We start from the raw sequence: 20665 nt of genomic DNA on the forward strand, positions 1-20665 counted from the left end.
AGAGGTGAGACCTCTCCAGGGATTGAGACACTGGTGGCAGCCATTATTGTGACCTAGTACAGGCGTGCTGACACAGACAATGGCAGACACCACTGGAGTTCTTCCCTTGGCCTGATAGCCCAGGGGTCTGCCCCACCCACTAGAGCACAGATTTAATCCAGCTCAGCGAGGGCAGGCAGCCTGTCCTAGGGACTGGCCCCACCCAACAGCAAGCCCTCGGGCAACTTGTGGGCCTGCACAGGCGGGGTGCCTGGAACCTCTGCAGCCAGGTGAGTGCGTCCACCTTTGCCAGGCAGGGTGTGCACGAGAGGTGGGCCTGTGTTCGTGGAGTGTGTGGGGCCTCTGCAGTGGGGTGACTGGGTCTGCTTCAGTGGGTCAGGGCGTGCACACGGGGCAGGACTGTGTTGACAGGGTGTGTGACCCTATGGGCGGTGGGGCCTGTCAGCTGCAGTAGACTTGTGCTTCTCAAACAGCCATATAGGGGATCGGCCTCATCTTCCAAAGCCTGAAACAACTGGCTGCTCCTATGTCTGAGGCCAGCTCCATTCAGCTGCAACCCTGAGAGAGCTGATAACAGCTTTGCAGGCTGGAGGCCTACAGCAATTGTAAGCCCCTGAGCCTAGCAACCAGCCATGCTGGGAGCCTACTCACTTAACAGAAAAACTGCAACAGGAATGTGCTATTAGAGCTTGCAGCCAACTAAGCTGGGGCTCCCCAGGCCTGATAAAGTGACTGAAAGGACCACAGCAGCCACACACAGCTGAGCATTACAACCAGCCGGCCAGGAGGACAGCCTAGCCTCCCCTGGCACCTGCAGCAAGAGCAACCCTGCCATAACAGGTCACATTTAGCCCACACAGGGGACACTCCTGGAACATTTGGAACTGGTGATGAGAGGGAAGCACACTGCTGGGCCTCATAAGGCATCTCTTACATAAGGCCCCCTTTCCAAGATCGGGAGACGTAGCCGACCTACCTAATACATAGATACAAGCACAGAGAAAGAGGCAAAATGAGGAGACAAAAGAATACGTTTCAAGTAAGGGAACAGGAAAAAAACCCCAGAAAAAGAACTAAATGAAACAAATAAACTATCTACCTGAGAAAAAGTTCAAACAAAGAGTCATAAGGATGCTCATGGATCTTGGGAGAAGAATGGCTGAACTCACTGAGAACTTCCACAAAGAATGGGAAAATATAAAAAAGAACCAATCAGAAATGAAGAATACAATAGTGGAAATGACAAATTCACTAGAGGCACTCAATAGCAGAATAGGTGATACAGAAGAATGGATCAGCGAGCTGGATGAAAGACTAGAGGAAATCACCCAAGCTGAAGAGATAAAAGAAAAAAGAATTAAAAAGAATGAGGACAGTCTAAGGGACCTCTGGGACAACATCAAGCACACTAACATCCATGTTATAGCTGTCCCAGAAGGAGAAGAGACAGACAAAGGGGCAGAGAATCTATTTGAAGAAATAATAGCTGAAAACCTTCCTAACCTAAGGAGGGAAACAGACATCCAGATACAGGAAGCACAGAGAGCACCAAACTAGATAAACCCAAAGAGGCCCACACCAAGACACATGATAATTAAAATGTCAAGAATTAAAGATAAAGAGAGAATCCTAAAAGCCACAAGAGAAAAGAAACAAGTTACATACAAAGGAATCCCTTTAAAGCGATCAGCTGAATTCTCAGAAGAAACCTTACAGGCTAGGAGGGAGTGGCATGATATATTTAAAGTACTGAAAGGAAAAAACCTACAGCCAAGAATACTCTATCTGACCAGGTTATCATTCAGAATGAAAGGAGATTTTCCCAGACAAGCAAAAACTAAAGGAGTTTATCACCAAGAAACCAGCTTTACAAGAAATGCTAAAGGGACTTATTTAAGTGGAAAAGAGAGGATCACAAATAGGAATAAGAAAATTATCAAAAAAATAAAATAAAATAAAATCACTGATAAAGGCAAATATACAATAAAAGTAGCAGATCAACCAACTATGAAGCTAATAAGAAGGTCAAAAGACAAAAGTACTAACATTATCTATTTCCATGATAAGAGGGTGACAGAAACACATGCACAAAAAAAGAGGTTAGATATGATATCAAAAACATAAAATGTAGGACAAGGGGAGTAAAAGAGTAGAGCTTTTAGCAAGAGGTCAAACTAAAGAGACCATCAACTTAATACAGACTGCTATATACATAGGTTATTATATATGAATCTCATGGTAATCACAAACCAGAAACCTATAATAAATACACAAAAACCTAAGAGAAAGGAACCCAAACTAATACTAAAGAAAGCCATCAAAGCACAGGGGAAGAGAGCAAGGGAAGAAGAAAGGAACAGAGAAGAACTACAAAAACACCCAGTAAGAAAAGTAACAAAATGACAATAAGTACATTCTTATCAATAGCTAGTTTAAATGTCAGTGGACTAAGTGCTCCAATCAAAAGGCATAGGGTGGCCAAGTGGATAAAAAAATAAGACCCATATATATGCTGCATACAAGAGACACACTTCAGACCTAAAGACACTCACAAACCGAAAGTGAAGGGATGGAAAAAGATACTCCATGCAAATGGCAATGAAAAGAAAGCTGGGGTAGCAATATTTATATCAGACAAAATAGACTTTAAAACAAAAACTGTAACAAGAGACAAAGAACAGCACGACATAATGATAAAGGGAACAATCCAACAAGAGGATATAACACTTGTAAGTATCTATACAGCCAACACAGGAGCACCTAAATATATAAAGCAATTATTAACAGACATAAAAGGAGAAATAGCAACACAATAATAGGAGGGGACTTTAACACTCCACTTACATCAATGTATCAATCATCCAAACAGAAGATCAATAAGGAAACATTGGCCTTAAATGACACATTAGACCAGATGGACTTAGTAGATATACACAGAACATCCCATCCAAATACCGTAGAATACACATCCTTCTCAAATGCACACGGCACATCCTCCAGGATAGATCACATATTAGGCCACAAAACAAGTCTCAATAAATTTATGAAGATTGAAATAATACTATGTATCTTTTCTGACTACAATGGTATGAAACTAGAAATCAAGTACAGGAAGAAAAGCAGAAAAGGCACAGATACGTGGAGATAAAAAAATGCTACTGAACAACAACTGGGTCAATGAAGAAATCAAAGGAGAAATCAAAAAATACCTGGAGACAAATGAAAACGACAATACGACATGCCAAGATTTATGGGATACAGCAAAAGTGGTTCTAAGAAGGAAGTTTATAGCAACAGAGAGCTACCTCAACAAACAAGAAAAGTCTGAAATAAACAATCTAACAGTGCATCTAAAGGAACTGGAAAAAGAAGAAAAACAAAGCCCAAAATCAGTAGAAGTAAGGAAATAATAAAAATCAGAGCAGAAATAAATGAAATAGAGACCAAAAAAAAAAGAAAAAGAAAAAAAAGGAAACTAAGAGCTGATTCTTTGAAAAGATAAACAAAATTGACAAGCCTTTAGCTAGAATCACCAAGAAAAAAAGAAAGAAGGCTCAAAAAAATAAAATCAGAAATGAAAGAGGAGAAATTACAACAGACACCTCAGAAATACAAAAGATTATAAGAGAATACTATGAAAAGCTATACGCCAACAAATTGGATAATCTAGAAGAAACGGATAAATTCTTAGAATCATACAACCTTCGAAAACTGAATCAAGACGAAATAGACAATCTGAATGGACCAATCACCAGTAAGGAAATAGAAACAGTAAAGAAAAACCTCTCGAAAAATAAAAGTCCAGGACCAGACAGCTTCCCTGGTGAATTCTACCAAACATTCAAAGAAGACTTAATACCTACCCTTCTCAAACTCTTCCAAAAAACTGAAGAGGAGGGGAAGCTTCTTAACTCATTCTACAAAGCCAACATCACCCTAATACCAAAACCAGAAAAGGACAACACAAAAAAAAGAAAATTACAGGCCAATATCACTGATGAACATCGATGCAAAAATCTTCAACAAATAGCAAATCGAATACAAGAATACATTAAAAAGATCATACACCATGATCAAGTGGGATTTATTCCAGGGATGCAGGGATGGTTCAACATCTGCAAATCAATGAGTGTGATACACCACATCAACAAAATGAATAAAAATCAGATGATCATCTCAATAGATGCAGAGAAAGCATTTGACAAGACACAGCATCCATTTATGATAAAAACTCTAAATAAAATGGGGATAGAAGGAAAGTACCTCAACATAATAAAGGCCAAAAATGACAAACTCACAGCTAATATCATTCTCAATGGAGAAAAATGGAAAGCTATCCCTCCAAGAAAAAGGACCAGACAAGGATGCCCACTTTCACCATTCCTATTTAACATAGTACTTTAAGTCCTAGCCAGAGCAATTGGGCAAGAAAAAGAAATAAAAGAGATCCAACCTGGAAAGGAAGAAGTAAAACTGACAGTATTTGCAGATGACATGGTTTTATATATAGAAAACCCTAACGAATTCACCAAAAATCTTTTAGAAATAATAAATGAATATGGTAAAGTTGCAGGGTACAAAATCAACATACAAAAATCAGTTGTGTTTCTATATACCAACAATGACGTAGCAGAAAGAGAAATTAAGAATACAATCCCATTTACAATTAGAACACCAAGAATAAAATACCTAGGAATAAACTTAACCAAAGAGGTGAAAGAACTGTACACTGAAAACTATAAAACATTGCTAAAAGAAACTGAAGAAAACACAAAGAAATGGAAAGATATTCCATGTGCTTGGATTGGAAGAACTGACATAGTTAAAATGTCCACACTTCCTAAAGCAATCTACAGATTCAATGCAATCCCTATCACAAAGTTCCAACAATATTTTTCACAGAAATAGAACAAAAAATCGTAAAATTTATATGGAACAGGAAAAGACCCTCAATAGCCAAAGGATTCCTTAGAAAAAAGAACAAAGCTGGAGGTATCACACTCCCTGATTTCAAAATATACTACAAAGCTGTAGTAATCAAAATAGCATGGTACTGGCACAAAAACAAACACACAGATCAATGGAACAGAATTGAGAACCCAGAAATAAACCCACACATCTATGGACAGCTAATTTTCAACAAGGAAGCCAAGAACATACAATGGAGAAAGGAAAGTCTCTTCAATAAATGGGATTGGGAAAATTGGACAGCCACATGCAAAAGAATGAAAGTAGACCATTATCTTATACCTTACACAAAAATTAACTCAAAAGGGATTAAAAATGTGAATGTAAGACCTGAAACCATAAAATTTCTAGAAGAAAACATAGGCAGTACACTCTTTGACATCGGTCTTAGCAGCATATTTTCAAGGACCATGTCTGACCGGGCAAGGGAAACAATAGAAAAAATAAATGGGACTGCATTAAACTAAAAAGCTTCTGCACAGCAAACGAAACCATCAACAAAAGGAAAAAACCTAACAATTGGGAGAAAATATTTGCAAACCATATATCTGATAAGGGGTTAATATCCAAAATATAGTAAGAACTCATACATCCCAACAACAAAAAAACCAACCAACCAATCAAAAAATGGGCCAAAGATCTGAACAGACATTTCTTCAACGAAGATATACAGATGGCCAACAGGCACACGAAAAAATGTTCAAAAACACTATCAGGGAAAGGCAAATCAAAACTACAATGAGATATCACCTCACTCCCATCAGAATGGCTATAATTAACAAGACAGGAAATAATAAGTGTTGGAGAGGATGTGGAGGAAAGGGAACTCTCATACACTGCTGGTGGGAATGCAAACTGGTGCAGCCACTATGGAAAATAGTATGGGGATTCTTCAAAAAATTAAGAATAAAACTACCATACAATCCAGCTATTCCACTGCTGGGTATTTATCCAAAGAAAATGAAAACATGAATGTGTAAAGATATATGCACCCCTATGTTCATTGCAGCATTATTCACAATAACCAAGACTTGAAAGCAACCTAGGGGCCCATCAAGGGACAAACGGATAAAAAAGATGTGGTATGTATACACAATGGAATACTACGCAGCCATAAAAAACAATGAAATCTGGCCACTTGTGACAACATGGATGGACCTATGATCAAATACCATATGATCTCACCCATAAATAGAAGATAACAATAACAAACACATAGAGACAGAGATTGGATTGGTGGTTACCAGAGGGGAAGGGGGGAGGAAGGAGGGCGAAACAGGTGACAGGGCACATGTGTATGGTGATGGATGGTAATTAGTCTTTGGATGGTGAACATGATGTAATCTACACAGAAAGTGAAATATAATGATGTACACCTGAAATTCATATAACGTTATAAACCAATGTTACCACAATAAAAAAGAAAAGTCACATTTTAAATCGAAATGTCTAAAAATTTGGCATATTCCCCCAGCTCCTCCTCAGTCCCTTCAGTCTTTCAAGCAATTGTCCACACAGGTTCAATTGTGAACCAAGTATTTATACACTTGTTTTTAGGATTTTCACTTTCATTGAGGTAAAATTTATATATAGTGAAATATACTGATCTTAAATGTATATTTAAAGAGAATTTGATACATGCATGTACCCATATAACGAACACCTAATCACGTATAGAATATTTAAGTCATCTCAGAAACTTTCTTCATACTCTCTACCAGTTATTTCCCATCCACCACAGACAACCACTTTCCTGATTTCCATCATCATAGATCAGTTTTGCCTGTTCTTGAACTTAAAATTAAAAAAAAAGTAATAGGTCTTTGGTCATTGGCTTCTTTTGCTCAACATGTTTTCGAGATGAATTCACATTATATATTAGCTCATTCTTTTATATTGCCAAGTAGTATTCCACTGCATCCACTGCTCCTACTGATGGACATTTGTACTGTTTTCAGTTTTGGTTATTGTGAATGAAACAGCTACAAACATTCTTGAAAATTTGTTTTTGATATATGCTTTCATTTTTCTTGGATAAATACCTAGGAGTAGGATTACTAGGTAATAGCGTTAAGTATATGTTTAACTTTGTAAGAAACTGCCAAGACTGTTTTCCAAAGTGGTTATATCATTTTATACTCCCTCAAGCAATATACGAGAGCTCCAGTTGTTCTACATCCTAACCAATATTTGGTATGGCCAGTCTTTTTAATTTTAGCCATTCGTGTGAAGTGGTATCTATTATGGATATCTTTTATTACTATTATTTTTTATTTTATTGAGGTTATATTGGCTCATGACTGTGTAAATTTCAAGTGTACATTATTATATTTCAGTTTCTGTGTAGGCTGCATCGTGTTCACTACCAATAGTCTAGTTTTTATCCATCACCATACATATGTGCCCCTTTATCCCTTTTGCCCTCCCCCCAACCCCCTTCTCTGGTAACCACTACTCTGTTCTCCTTATCTATCTATGTTTATTGTGGATATCTTTTAACATACCAAAACTGTTACAATGCTCTATGTATTTACCCATAAGAAATGAAAGCATATGTCCATACAAAGATTTGTACAACGATGCACATGGCAGCTTTATTCACAACAGGCAAAATCTGGAAACAGCCCAGGTGTCCATCAACATGAAAATGGCTAAACAAACTGTAGTATATTCATACAAGGGAATACTATTCAGTAATAAAAAAGAATGAAGTACTAATGATACAATAACATGGATGAATCTCAAAAACACTATGCTAAATGAAAGAAGCCTTACATAAAAGAGTAATATTGTGTAAACGGAATACTGTATGATTTCATTTATATGAAGTTCTAGAAAAGGAAAAGCTAAGTTATGGTGAAAAAAAATCTAAACAGTGATTATCTCTGGGGGAAGGTGGGGGTGGTGACTGACTGGGAAGAGGCATGAGATGATTTTCCGGGATGATGGTAATATTCCATATCTTGATAGGAGTTTGGGTTATAAAGGTGTATAAATTTGTCAGAACTCATCAAATGGAACACAAGATTTATGCACTGTATGTAACTTACCTCAAAAGTTAAATAAATGTTAAATTCTAGTTGATTATATGCATGGTGAAGTGAAATACAATAATGTATGCAAGTTAATTTAAAATACATGAAAAATTAAATGGATTGACAAATGGATAGAGATTGTTAGATGGATAGAAATGTGATTAAAAAAACCTAGCAAAATATTAATTGTAGAATCTAGGTGGTGGGTGTATGGTGTTTGCTTTATATTGCAAAATTTCATGTGTTTCAAAATTTTCATAATAATATTTTGGTAAAAATAGGTAGGAGGAGAGGAGAGAGAGGATGAGTGTAGTATATAACGAGTTGGTTATATCCTTGTCTTTTAAAATGGGAAATCAACAGATACTGTCTAGTCAATAAATCAAGATGAGACAGTAGACTGTTGTGGTTCATTGTAAGCCGAGGTTGATTTTTAAAACTATGTACATACAATACGTTAGCTACAAGCAATTCAAAAAAAATTTTTTAAACCGTCAAATTGCCAATAACAGAGATTGCCCCAATAATACTTCCACTAATAATGTTTGAGTCCCTATATCCCTGTATCTTCACTAATAATGGGTATTATCAATTTATTAAATCTAAATTTGCTATGTGAAAGTGTTTTAATTTGTACTTTCTTAATTACAGATGATGTTGAACATCTTTTCATACATTAAAACATGATTTGTATTATGTTTTCTATAAACTGCTTTTTCACATCCACTGCCCATTTTTCTACTGGGTTGTTGGTCTTTTGTTACTAATCTGTAAAAGCTCATTTTGTATGGTGTGTATATATATCAGTCTTTTTTCCACCATATGTTACAAGTGTTTTTTACCTATTTATCATTTGTCTTGATTTCATCTGCAACATTATTTTTGCTAGCAAAAATTCTTAATTTTTATATGGTAAAAGCTATTAATCTTTCCTTTGTGGCTTATGGGTTTATATGTTGCTTAAAGGGCCCTTCCTATTCCAAGATTGCCAAAAAATTCTCCCATATTTTCCCTTGTATTACTTTGTGGTTTTAATGAATTATATTCTGAAGCTAGAAATGTGCCTAATAGTGTAGGGAAATGAGCATCCATATAAATGATTACTAGGAACGTAAATTGCTATAAACATTTAAGAAGTTGATATGATTCATATATTATAAAATTAAAAACATACATACCACATGGCCTAACAATTCCATACTTCTAGGAACCAATCTATCCTACAGAAATAAGAGCATAAGTATGTAAAGATAAACAAACCAAGATGTTCACCAAAGCTCTTCTGCCAATAAAAGAAACAACTAATGGGCCACCAGTGTAGAAATGGTTAATTAAATTACGGTGCAGCCACACTATGGTATATCCATAGCCAAGATCTATATGTATCGACTTGGAAGCCAGCAATATATCAAGGACAAGTGAAAAGGGCAAGCTGTAGAATAAAAAATGGTAATTGCATAGAACCATGTGTGCATGTGAGCACGTATATAAACATAGGAAGACGTTAGGAAGGGTACACACCAAACTATCAATGCTAGTTACCTCAGTGGAATAGGAATGGTAGTATCATAAAACTATTATTTCTTCTGAAATTAAAAACAAACAAAAACCTTCATTATTTTTTTAAACGTAAACCAATAAAAATACAGATGCTTAGGGCTTGCCCCAGACAGTCTGATTCAAAAAAAAAAAATAATAATTGCAGAACGGAATTTTTATTAAGTAAAGAACAACTGGACAATTAAACTTATCAGACCCTGCTGTCTACGTCTGCTGAGGATGACTTTTCCTAAAAACAGTCAGCATCCGTAAGGACTCAATCAATAAGAACCTTATCTGATTAGATATAAAGAGCACCTTTTCCTATTGCAAAGGCGGTTTGGAATGAGTCTCCAGTTCTAAACTTTGTTTAAATTTCTAGGAAACTATCTTTGCAGAATTTTAGCTTTCCCTTTCCCATTTCCCCAGTAGGGATTCTTAGCTGGTCCTCCTCCAGAGAAATTTCCTTAATTACATGCAAAATTTTATACAGTACATTTTAATGGGGAGAGAATTCACTGCTTTATTCAGATCTTCCAAACCCTGCCTCCCCCACCAAAAAAATTTAAAGGAAGATAATCATGTAAAACCAAATTCGGGTATTTGTGAATCTAATTCACAAGATTTGTGTCAACTTGGGCACATCTTTTATTTTTGATGTCAATTTCATTCATTGGGCTTTATGTTGTCAACATAAAATGATACGCAATACCTGCTTTTTTCCCCTTAAATTCTATTTTGTCTGATATAAATTACTGCCATCTCTGTTTGTTTTATGCAAGTCTGATAAATACTTCTTTCCAATTTGGGGGCAATTTTTGCCTTCTATTATTTTGTGTTAGATTGGTCTCATAAACATTATATTGTTGGATTTTATTTATCAATCCAAATTAAGATCATTTATGCTTGTAATATAATGTCTGGCTTTTTATGCCTCTGTTTTCTCTCTTCATTGTTTACCTTTATTCTATGAATTTTAACTTAAATACTTCACTTTTAATTCTACAAGTACTTCAGATATATCAAGAACACTATTAAAACAATAGTATTTACACAATAATATTAAGATAATATTTATCTATTTATCCTAATCTGAAACAAAATAAGGTATTTAGTGTTTTCCCCTCTCTTCTTCTCTTTTCCATTCTTTATTAATCCTTCTTTCATCTTTTCTCTCTTACGTTTTACTGTTTGGTTTAATAAATTAGTTAGTAATCACTTTTCTTGTTACAGTGACTGTAGGCAACTATCCAGGGCAGATGCCTTCAAACAAGGAGCAGGAAGAAGGCAAATAGCAGATGAAACAGGATGTCAATATGGAACTACCTGAGTGTCAGTTTCAGCTCAAGATTCAAGACAATAAATAATATATTCCAAAATGAGGTGAGTAACCATCATGCCAGACTTGTAAAGAATGTGGTCAAAAACGCTTGTAAACTTCAGGTCTAGCACAACAGCAACAACAACAACAACAAGAACAAAATGTTGGAGAAGGCAAGAGAAGAGCCGAAGATGAGGAGAAGATTTTTAGAAAAAGCTCCCTTTCCCCAAGTACCTTGACCTAGGGAAAGAAGCTTCAATAAGACCACTTGGAGAGCTTAAGATATGTCTTCTAGAGCTTGGGAGTCACAGAACACTGGTGTTTGACTCAAATCTGAGAAATCTTGAGCAAGAGCACAAGCCTTTCTGGTTAGTCGCTCTGATAACAGAGTGAAATGGGTGGTGACTGCACTGGGATTGGCTTACACTCCCGGAGTTTCTTATGGTAAAGGATGCAAGTCTTCCATGGACTATTAATTAGAGATAGTATGGGGGTTGTCTTAAATCTTGTCCAAGAGGGCCATATGGAAGTGAGGGGACCACAGCAGAAAGAAAGTAGAAACGTACCATGATCTAGATGCCCAGGGAGGAGGGAGTTTTAAGTGACTACTCAGAAGAGAGATACATTTGCCTATGTTAAGAGAAGTGAAGATGAGATAATCCTAGGAATATTGGTGATGGGGTGGTAGGTTGCTTCTAAAATGGCTCCCAAATGATCCTCATTTCCTGGTATTCACGGCCTTGTGTAATCCCCTCTTCCTGAGTGTAGGCTGGATCTAGTTATTTACTTCTAGTGAATGGAATATGGCAAAAGTGATGTGATGTCACTTCCTAGACTGGCTTACAAAAGACTGTCACTTCATCTTGTTGGCTCTTGCCCCCTTGCTCACTTGCTCTGAGGAAGTCAGCTGCCATATTGTGAGTTGCTCTAAGGAGAAGCCCATGTGGCAAGGAACTTAGGGAGGGCTCTGACCAACAGCTCGTGAAGAAATGAGGTCTTTAAGGCCAATAACCCATGAGGAACTGAATCCTGCCAACAGCTACCGGAGTGAGCTTGGTTGGAAGCAAATCCATCCCCTAGTTAAGCCATAAGATGACTGTGATCTTGTGACAGACACAGAGGCAAGGGTTCAGGTAACCCATGCCCAGATTCCTGACCCACAGAAACTGTGAAATAATAAATGTGGGTTGTTTCAAGCCACTACGTTTTGGAGTAATTTGTTATGTGGCAAAAGATAATTAATATGAGGTAGCTCCAAAAAACTACAAGAGTTCATGAGCAAAAGAATCAGCTCTAAACAGCTGCCAAGTCCAGACAGCATCAACGTCAGCTCACAACAGCTATTAGTCGAGTAAAAATTTTCCTGCCACCTTCTACCCCACTTTAACCCTAGAGGGCTGAAGAATGTTGGAAGAGCAATTAATATTAGGTAGGTGTGGTCAGAAAAATTAGTTGACCCCTCTTTCCCACTGTAGTAGGCCAACCTTCAGGAGGTACAAGCTTCTTTGGAAGGGAGAAGTTTGGCTTTAAATAAAGTTTAAAGTTTCAAAATATTACACAGGATTGACCGTATTCATTATTGAACTTAGTCCACTTTTGGGACTAGAACTGATTTGAGGACTTTTCATTAGCAAAGAGTAACCAGAACAGTTAGGGGACCTCATTCAAAGGGACAGGAGCAATGCTATCACCACAGTATGGGTTTGAACAGAGAGTAAAGGGAAAACAAAACAAAACTTCAAAAAAGTAAAACGAGGAAAGAAAGAAGTCAGATCAGCTAAATCACAGGGAGAAAGAGCAAAGGTGGGGGCTGGTCAAGATGAGTACCAAACAATGCATGAAGACAAGACTTAAGAGAAAATCAGCAAGGCTAGATCCAACATTTTATAAATGGCAGTTTCCAAATCCACAGGTCTCCTGAGAAGTTTGCATTATTAATGACAGTCATGATGTCTGTTTCAATTTGAATTTCAAAATCAATAAATACAATAATTTAAATACTCTGTCTCTAAAATTGAACAGTATGAGAGCCTCCTGGTACCTACTGAGCAAATACGTGTAGTAATAACAGATATCAGATAAGTGTGTTCATGATTCAGATATTCAGTTAGGTTTATCACTCAATAGAACACAGCTAGCTGCTTGTGGATTTGACCACTAATCTGTTCTAATTTTTATTCTTAGTCTCATATTATTTAGTGTATAGCCAAAACAAACTGTTGGTTACAGACTGAAAGCTAAGATAGCAAAAGGAACATGGATGTTGAAACAGAAGTTAATGAAGAGCATAAAATGATAATAACCCTGTGAACTTTATTTCAAAATTATCTTTATTCTATTTGAAAACTGAATTTATCTGATCAATATCAAGAGTCTCCATCTGAACCAGCACTGAAAGGAGAAAAAAATGGTGACAAGTATATGCCAATTTAGCATTTTATTTTTAAAAATTAATTATACTTTTGGATTATCATTTTGGTGACTATCTTTTCATGTCTTTTATATATATGCATATATTTTACATAAATGGGATATGTCACAGAAGCTGTTTTATCATGAAGATCCTCCTTCTTTTAAATAGAGATGTGTGTGTGTTTGCTTACTGAGTGAGTGGGTGAGTAGAGGCTTACCTCCACAATCTCCCTCAGACTTACTTATTCCCAAGTAATCATTAATTACAACAAAGTATGCTTCTCTCCATGTTCAGATACAAATGTTTTATACACAAGCAAAAGATTTTTTGGGGGGAGAGGCTACTGTGTTTCACACACACACACACACACACACACACACACATACACACACGATGAATCATATTTTATCAAATGCTCCACATTATGAAAAGTCCTTGAGGGCCAGCCCCCTGGCATAGTGGTTGGGTGGGCGCGCTCCGCTGCTGGGCGTGTGCTGACACACCGCTTGTCCGGCCATGCTGTGGCGGCATCCCATATGGAGTGGAGGAGGATGGGCACAGATGTTGGCTCACGGCGAGTCCTCCTCAGCAAAAAGAGGAGGACTGGTGTGGATGTTAGCTCAGGGCTGATCTTCCTCACAAAAAAAAAGAAAAGAAAAGAAAAGTCCTTGAAGTCAACTGGCATAGATCTAACTCATTTATTTTTAATGGCTGCATAATAATCCAGTGATTAGATAACCTATAATTTATTCAACTTTTTCCCTGATGGATGGGTATTTACCTTATTTTTAGTGTTTTTGCCCTTAAAAAAGGCTACAGTAGGGGCCGACCTGGTGGCATAGCGGTTAAGCACGCACGCTCCGCTTCAGCAGCCCGGGGTTCGCAGGTTCGGATCCCAGGCGCACACTGGCGCACCGCTTGTCAAGCCATGCTGTGGTGGTGTCCCATATAAAGTAGAGTAGGAGGGGCACGGATGTTAGCCCAGGGCCAATTTTCCTCAGCAAAAAGAGGAGGATTGGCATCGGATGTTAGCTCAGTGCTAAGCTTCCTCAAAAAAAAAAAAAAGAAAAAAAAGGCTACAGTAAAAGTACTTAGACTTTTATGCACTGGTGCTTCTATTTCCATGAGCTAGATTTCCAGGAGTGAGACTGCTGGATCATAGATTAGAGGTATTTTTCATTTTAATAGATACTGCTAGGGTGCTTTCAAAAAAGGCTTAATAATTCACATTTCCACCAACGTATGAAAATGACCTCCCTTCCAATCTTTGACAGCATTAGGTGTTATTGCTCTTTTAAATTTGCATTTCCCTGATTAATGGTGAGGTTAAGCATCTTTTCATAGGTTTATTGGCCATTAGGATTTGCCCTTCAGTGAACTGCCTATTCATATCATTTTTGCATTTCTCTACAGGGTCCTGGCTTTTTACTATTCATTTGTAACATATTAATCTGTTGTCTATAATTTCCATTGCAAATATGTTTCTCCATTATATAATATGTCCATAGAAACATTTTCTTCTCGAGTTCCAGGACACTATACTCTCCTAATATTTTTTTTTTCTTTCTCACCATCCACTTCTTAGTCTCCTTTCACAGCTCCTCATCTCTACACTTATCACTCCCTTGGTGATCTCATCTAATTCCATGGTTCTGAATGCCATCTACATATTGAGTTATGACATTTCTACCCCCAAACTCCAGACCTCCCTTCTGAGCTTCAGACTCACGTACTTGGGTGTCTCATAGGCATTTCAAATTTAAGAAGTCTAAAAATGAACTCTTAATCTTATGGCCCAACCTGTTTATCTTTCAGTACTCCCAATGGTCCAACCAGCTGCTCCTATTAGAAACCTAGGAAGTCATTATTGATTTCTTTCTTTCCCATACAGATGTATCTCATCTATCACTAAGTCCTTTCAATTATACCCCCCAAATAAATCACCAAACTAACCACTTCTTTCTACATCCACTGCTGTCCCCTCTGGTCTACTCCATCATCACCTAATGCCTTAACTTCTACAAAAGCCTCCTAACTGGGCCCTTTGCATCCGTCTCCCTATCCCCTACCTCCACCCCCAACAAATCAATTCTTTAGACACTAAACATAAGTCAGATCATGTCATTCTGCTCAAAACTCTCCAATGACTTTCCATAAATATATATTTTTTTGGTGAGGAAGATTGGCCCTGAGCTAACACCTGTTGCCAATCCTCCTCTTTTTGCTTGAGGAAGATTGCCCCTGAGCTAACATCTGTGCCAGTCTTCCTCTATTTTGTATGTGGGATGCTGCCACAGCATGGCCTGATGAGCGGTGTGTAGATCCAAGCCTGGGATCTGAACACATGAACCCTGGGCTGCCAAAGCAGAGTGCGTGAACTTAACCACTACACCACCATGCTGGCCCCAATTTTCTATATTTTTAAAAATCCTAAACTCATTACTAAAACTAGAAGACCCTACATAGTATGAATTTTCTCTACCTCTTTGAACTCATCTCCTGCCCCTCTCCCTCTAATCCTAGCTCATTCTGTATTAGCCTCATTTGCCTTCCTGCTCTTCCTTAAATATGCCTGTGCCATCTCATTCCCACTCTTACTCCAGAGTTGTACAACTCCCTCACATAGAACATTCAACTCTGCTCAAATGTCACATTTTCAGAAAAACCTTGGTCAATCATGCAAAAACATACAACCACACAACATCACATCATACACTATTCTTTTACCTTGCTTCATCTTTCTCCATAGCTCCTATGATTACACTAAATTACAGACTGCTTTGCTTCCTTCGTTATTCATCTGTCCCCCTCTAAACTAAAATGTAAGCTTCATGAGGACAGAAAATATGTCTGTCTGGTTCACTATGAAATCCTCTGCACACAGAACAGTGCCTGGCACATAGCAAGAATTCAGTAAATTTTTTCCTTAAAGAACGAGTAAATGTTGCTTTATTATTTTTTGACACTGATCATTGCAAAGCTAGCCTGATCACACAGAAAGCAACCAATATATAGCTGTAGTTCATTCATTTTTAATGCTGTTTAATATTTTTATGTCAGTATACCACAATTTAATTTTCTATTCTCTGTCAAAGGACATTTGTGTTACTTCCAAGTTTTTTTCCCATTATGAATCGTGTTGCTGTGAATTATTCTTGTACACATCTTCCAGTACACGTGTGTAAGTTTCTCTACCTTGTACAACTAGGATTAGAGATGCCAAGTCAGAAATTATGCAAAATTTAACTTTACAACATAAAGTTAAGTTGTTTTCCAAAGTGGTTGGGATTTATAGTCCTTCAGGGGTATATAAGAGTTCCTGTTGATCCACATCCTCTCCAACATATGATACTGGTAAATCTCTTAATTTTTAGCAATCTCATTATGATCTTAATTTACAGTTCCCTAATTACTAATAAGGTTGAGTGTCTTTTCATATATTTATAGGTCTTATGAAATGGCTGTTCACGTCTTTTGCGCCTTTTTTCTACGGAGCTGTTTTGTCTTTCTTATTGATTCATTCTGTATACTAAAGCTTTGTTGTTTCTGTGTGTAGTAAGCATCTTCTCCCAGTTTTTGTCTTATATTTTCAAGTTCATTAGAGGATTTTTTTATTCAACAGAAGCACTTGATTTTAATGTACTCCAATTTATATATCTTTCCTTCCATGGCTAGTCCTTTCTGTGTCTTGACAGGAAATTCTTCCTTATTCCAGGGACATAATGTATTCTCCCATATGCCCTAAAAGCTAATATATTCCCCCATGTGCCCTAAAATACTCTCATCTATTAGAAATGATTTTTGTATATAGTGTGAAATAGGGATCTAATTTCACATGGATACTATATAGTTAACCCATAGGGATATTTAACTCATGGATAATGAATCATGCTAGCATGGTTTAAAAATAGCCTCTCCATTTTCCCCTTTCTCCATCTGCAATGCCACCCTTGTCACATGGTTCCACATATCTGTGGACCAGTTTCTGAGTAATCTTTCTGTCTTGCTGGTGAATATATCTCTCCCCAAGCCAAAGTGTCTTAATTTACTATTAATTACTATTTGACTAACTCTACATTTTGATATCTGGTAAGACAAGTCCCACCACCTTACTCCTCTTGTTCAGAAATGTCTTGTCTTGGCTATCTGCCTTTCTGTATACATCTTAAAGGACAGCAATAAAAAGAAAATATAATTTAAAAACACATACTCATTTATAACAGCAGCAAAAAGTATACCTAAGAATGTATCTAACAGAGGTACAGAAAATTATTAAAAAAATTAAAAACATTTAAGAAAGCCCAAATAATGGAGAAATAGACCACTTTCATGGATTAGAAACTTTAATATTATAAAATGCCAAATTTCCCCATATTAATCCATAGATATAATCCAAATCGAATCAAAATCCCAATAGTTTATTGTGAATCTCAACAAGCTAATATACTGTTTGCTCCCTACTCCCTGATTGGAAGCATAAAGAATTACAAATTTAATATAAGATATAAGACTTCAACTAAAATGCCTCAGAATCTAAAATATGATAAGCCTTATCTACTTCTAACATTAGGTCTTTTTTTAAACTGAAGTGTAGAAAATTTCCTTTATTATACTTCTGATAATAAATTTTGACCCATCTGTCCTGTCTTCTAGAATTCACACTATTAGCAAGCTGATTCTCTCTGAAATATACTTGATGTTTAATTATCATCTCTTCCCTTATATTTGTCTCTCGACCACTTCTTTTGCTTTCTAGACATGTTCCTCAAAGTCTGTCTTATATTTGGCTAATTTCTTGATTCTGCTTGTTATTGACAGTGTTTATATACTTTCCACTCTGGCCTTTCTTATTTAATAGCATCACTGTTGACATCCTAATTTTCTTCATTGAAAAAAACATTTGAAGAACACAGATGTGGTAGAATACCATACAGAATGATTTTGGATAATCATAAGGCCTAGCACAAAAGGACTCTTAAAAAGCCTGTGGGAGAGGGAAGAAATAACAGAAAGGTTGGAAGGAGGAAATACTCTGTATACTTTCAAATTTAAGATAGCAGCAATCATCCTGAATGCCTCTGAAAAGAGGGACCTATGCCCTAGACTGCTGATATCAGACAGAAGCCAAAAATCACTGAATCAAAGCACAAGCGTGATAATCTATCAAAAGCCTCAATTAACCTATAGCAGCATTAATAACATTCTAAGGATTTAGAACCATCTGCTAAATGCATCATCCTATTGTAATTTATCTCTTTTTAAGGATAAAGATGTAAAGATAGTTTTTGTCGTTCTGCCAAAACCACCAATCTAAAAATAAAAAAACAAAAGCAAAGAACAAAACCAAAAAACTTCAATAAACTTGTGCTCCTGCCAGGGTTGCTAAACAAATATTTAATAATAGAAAGTAGATGTAAGAAGACAACACCAATAAATGCCACAGTTAAAAGAGCAGACAATGGCAATTATTCTGATTAGGAAACTAATGTTAACTTTTGATGTTTCAATGTAATTGTTAATAAAATAAGAAAAAAATCAAAGCACAATGAGCTAGTTGTAATAGTTCCACAAGTAGAGGACAAGACTTGGTTTCTGGCATAAGAGTGTTCAGAAAATAGAGCGCTTTTTAGATAATTTTCTCAGCGACTGCTTCATTCAGTTTATGTCTCAGGGATGAAATTCAACATATGAAAATTTGAATAATTCTTGGCATAAATCAAAATCAAACCATATTTAGTCTTAAACTATGCCTGTTTTTGACAAATAAATGTGGTAGCTTAGCCAAACCATCTTGACCGCCTTACCTATGTAAAAACTCATATGATCATTTAAATTATCACTCACAGGCATTTTCTGAACACCATCTCATTTTCCTGGTTCTCAATTCCACCCAAGTGCCTCATATAAGTCTAGGAGTGGGCAAATTTATAGAGTTTGTCTTCAGTTTTGCCTTTTCATCTTTCAGTAGCTTCCTCTCTTGTTCTATTCCATGTATCTGATAACAGCACAATGACCCCAGGACTCATATTTCACTGCTCTTGCCTTCCCTACATATGTGGCATACAGACTTCCATAAAAACTCACTGTCCCAGGGATATCTCTTCAGAGTCCCGTTCTTTACTTATCTAAACAAATTACAATGAGCACAATCAACAGAGAAAAAAGGCAACCCACACAATGGGAGAAAATATTTGCAAGTCATATCTGATAAGGAGTTAATATCTAGAATATCTAAAAAAACCCTTGCACATCCATGACAAAAAACCAAATAACCCAATTAAAAAATGGGTAAAGGACTTGAATAGGTATTTCTCCAAAGATGGACAAATGGCCAATAAGCACATAAAAAGATGCTCAACATCACGAATCATTAGGGAAATGCAAAGCAAAACCACAATGAGATATCACCTCACACCCATCAGGATGCTACTATCAAAAAACTAGAAAATAATTAGTGTTGACAAAGATATGGAAAAATTGGAACCCTTGTGCACTCTTGGCGGGAATGTAAAATGAAGTCCCTTTAGAAAACAGTATGGTGTTTCCTCAAAAAACTAAAAATAAAAGTATCACATGATCCAGCAATTCCACTTCTGGGGATATATCCAGAAGACTTAAAGGCAGTGTCTAAAAGACATATTTGTTTCTTCATGTTTATAGCAGCATTCTTCACAATACAGCAGTCACCGCTTATCCGTGGTCTCAGTTACCTGCAGTCAACTGTGGTCCGAAAATATTACACGGAAAACTCCAGAAATAAACAATTCATAAGTTTTAAATTGAGCACCGTTCTGAATAGTGTGATGAAATCTAGTGCCGTCCTGCACCATGCCCCTACCTCACCTGAATCATCTCCTTGTCCAGCGTATCCACGCTATATAGGCTTCCTGCCTCTTAGTCACTTAGTAGCCATCTCGGTTATCAGATCAACTGTCGCAGCATCGCAGTGCTTGTGTTCAAGTCACCCTTATTTTACTTAATAATGGTTCCCCAAACAACTTTCTTATTAGCTATTGTTGTTAATCTCTTACTGTGCTTAATTTACAAATTAAACTTTATCATAGGTATGTATGTATAGGAAAAAACATAGTATATATAGGGTTCAGTACTATCCGTGGTTTCAGGCATCCACTGGGGGGTCCTGAAATGTGTCCTCGTGGATAAGGGGGGACTACTGAAGCTAAAAGATGGAAGCAACCGAGATTTTCATCAACAGGTGAACAGATAAACAAAATGTGATATATACACACAATGAAATAGTATTCAGCCATACAATGAAATAGTATTCAGCCTTAAAAAGGAATAAATTCTGACACATGCTACAACATGGATGAACTTTTAGGACATTATGCTAAGTGAAACAAGCCAGTCACAAAAAAGACATTTACT

At 36.8% G+C, this 20665-nt stretch overlaps 1 protein-coding gene across 2 annotated transcripts in view; it reads right to left on the reverse strand.

Moving 5' to 3' along the window:
- The window catches only part of HDGFL3 (HDGF like 3), a 77349-nt gene that overhangs the window by 38963 nt on the left and 17721 nt on the right, over positions 1-20665 (reverse strand). The window contains exon 1 of one of the 2 annotated variants that reach the window (XM_058542559.1): positions 13780-13896. The exons of the other annotated variant lie outside the window; for it this stretch is intronic. Within the exon in view, the coding sequence (XP_058398542.1) occupies positions 13780-13812 (33 nt within the window). The 5' untranslated portion in view covers positions 13813-13896. Of the gene's footprint in view, positions 1-13779; positions 13897-20665 lie in introns of those variants that run through there. 2 annotated transcript variants of the gene reach the window in all.

This window comes from Diceros bicornis, chromosome 5 (assembly GCF_020826845.1).
Source record: "Diceros bicornis minor isolate mBicDic1 chromosome 5, mDicBic1.mat.cur, whole genome shotgun sequence".
Taxonomy (NCBI): Eukaryota; Metazoa; Chordata; class Mammalia; order Perissodactyla; family Rhinocerotidae; genus Diceros; species Diceros bicornis.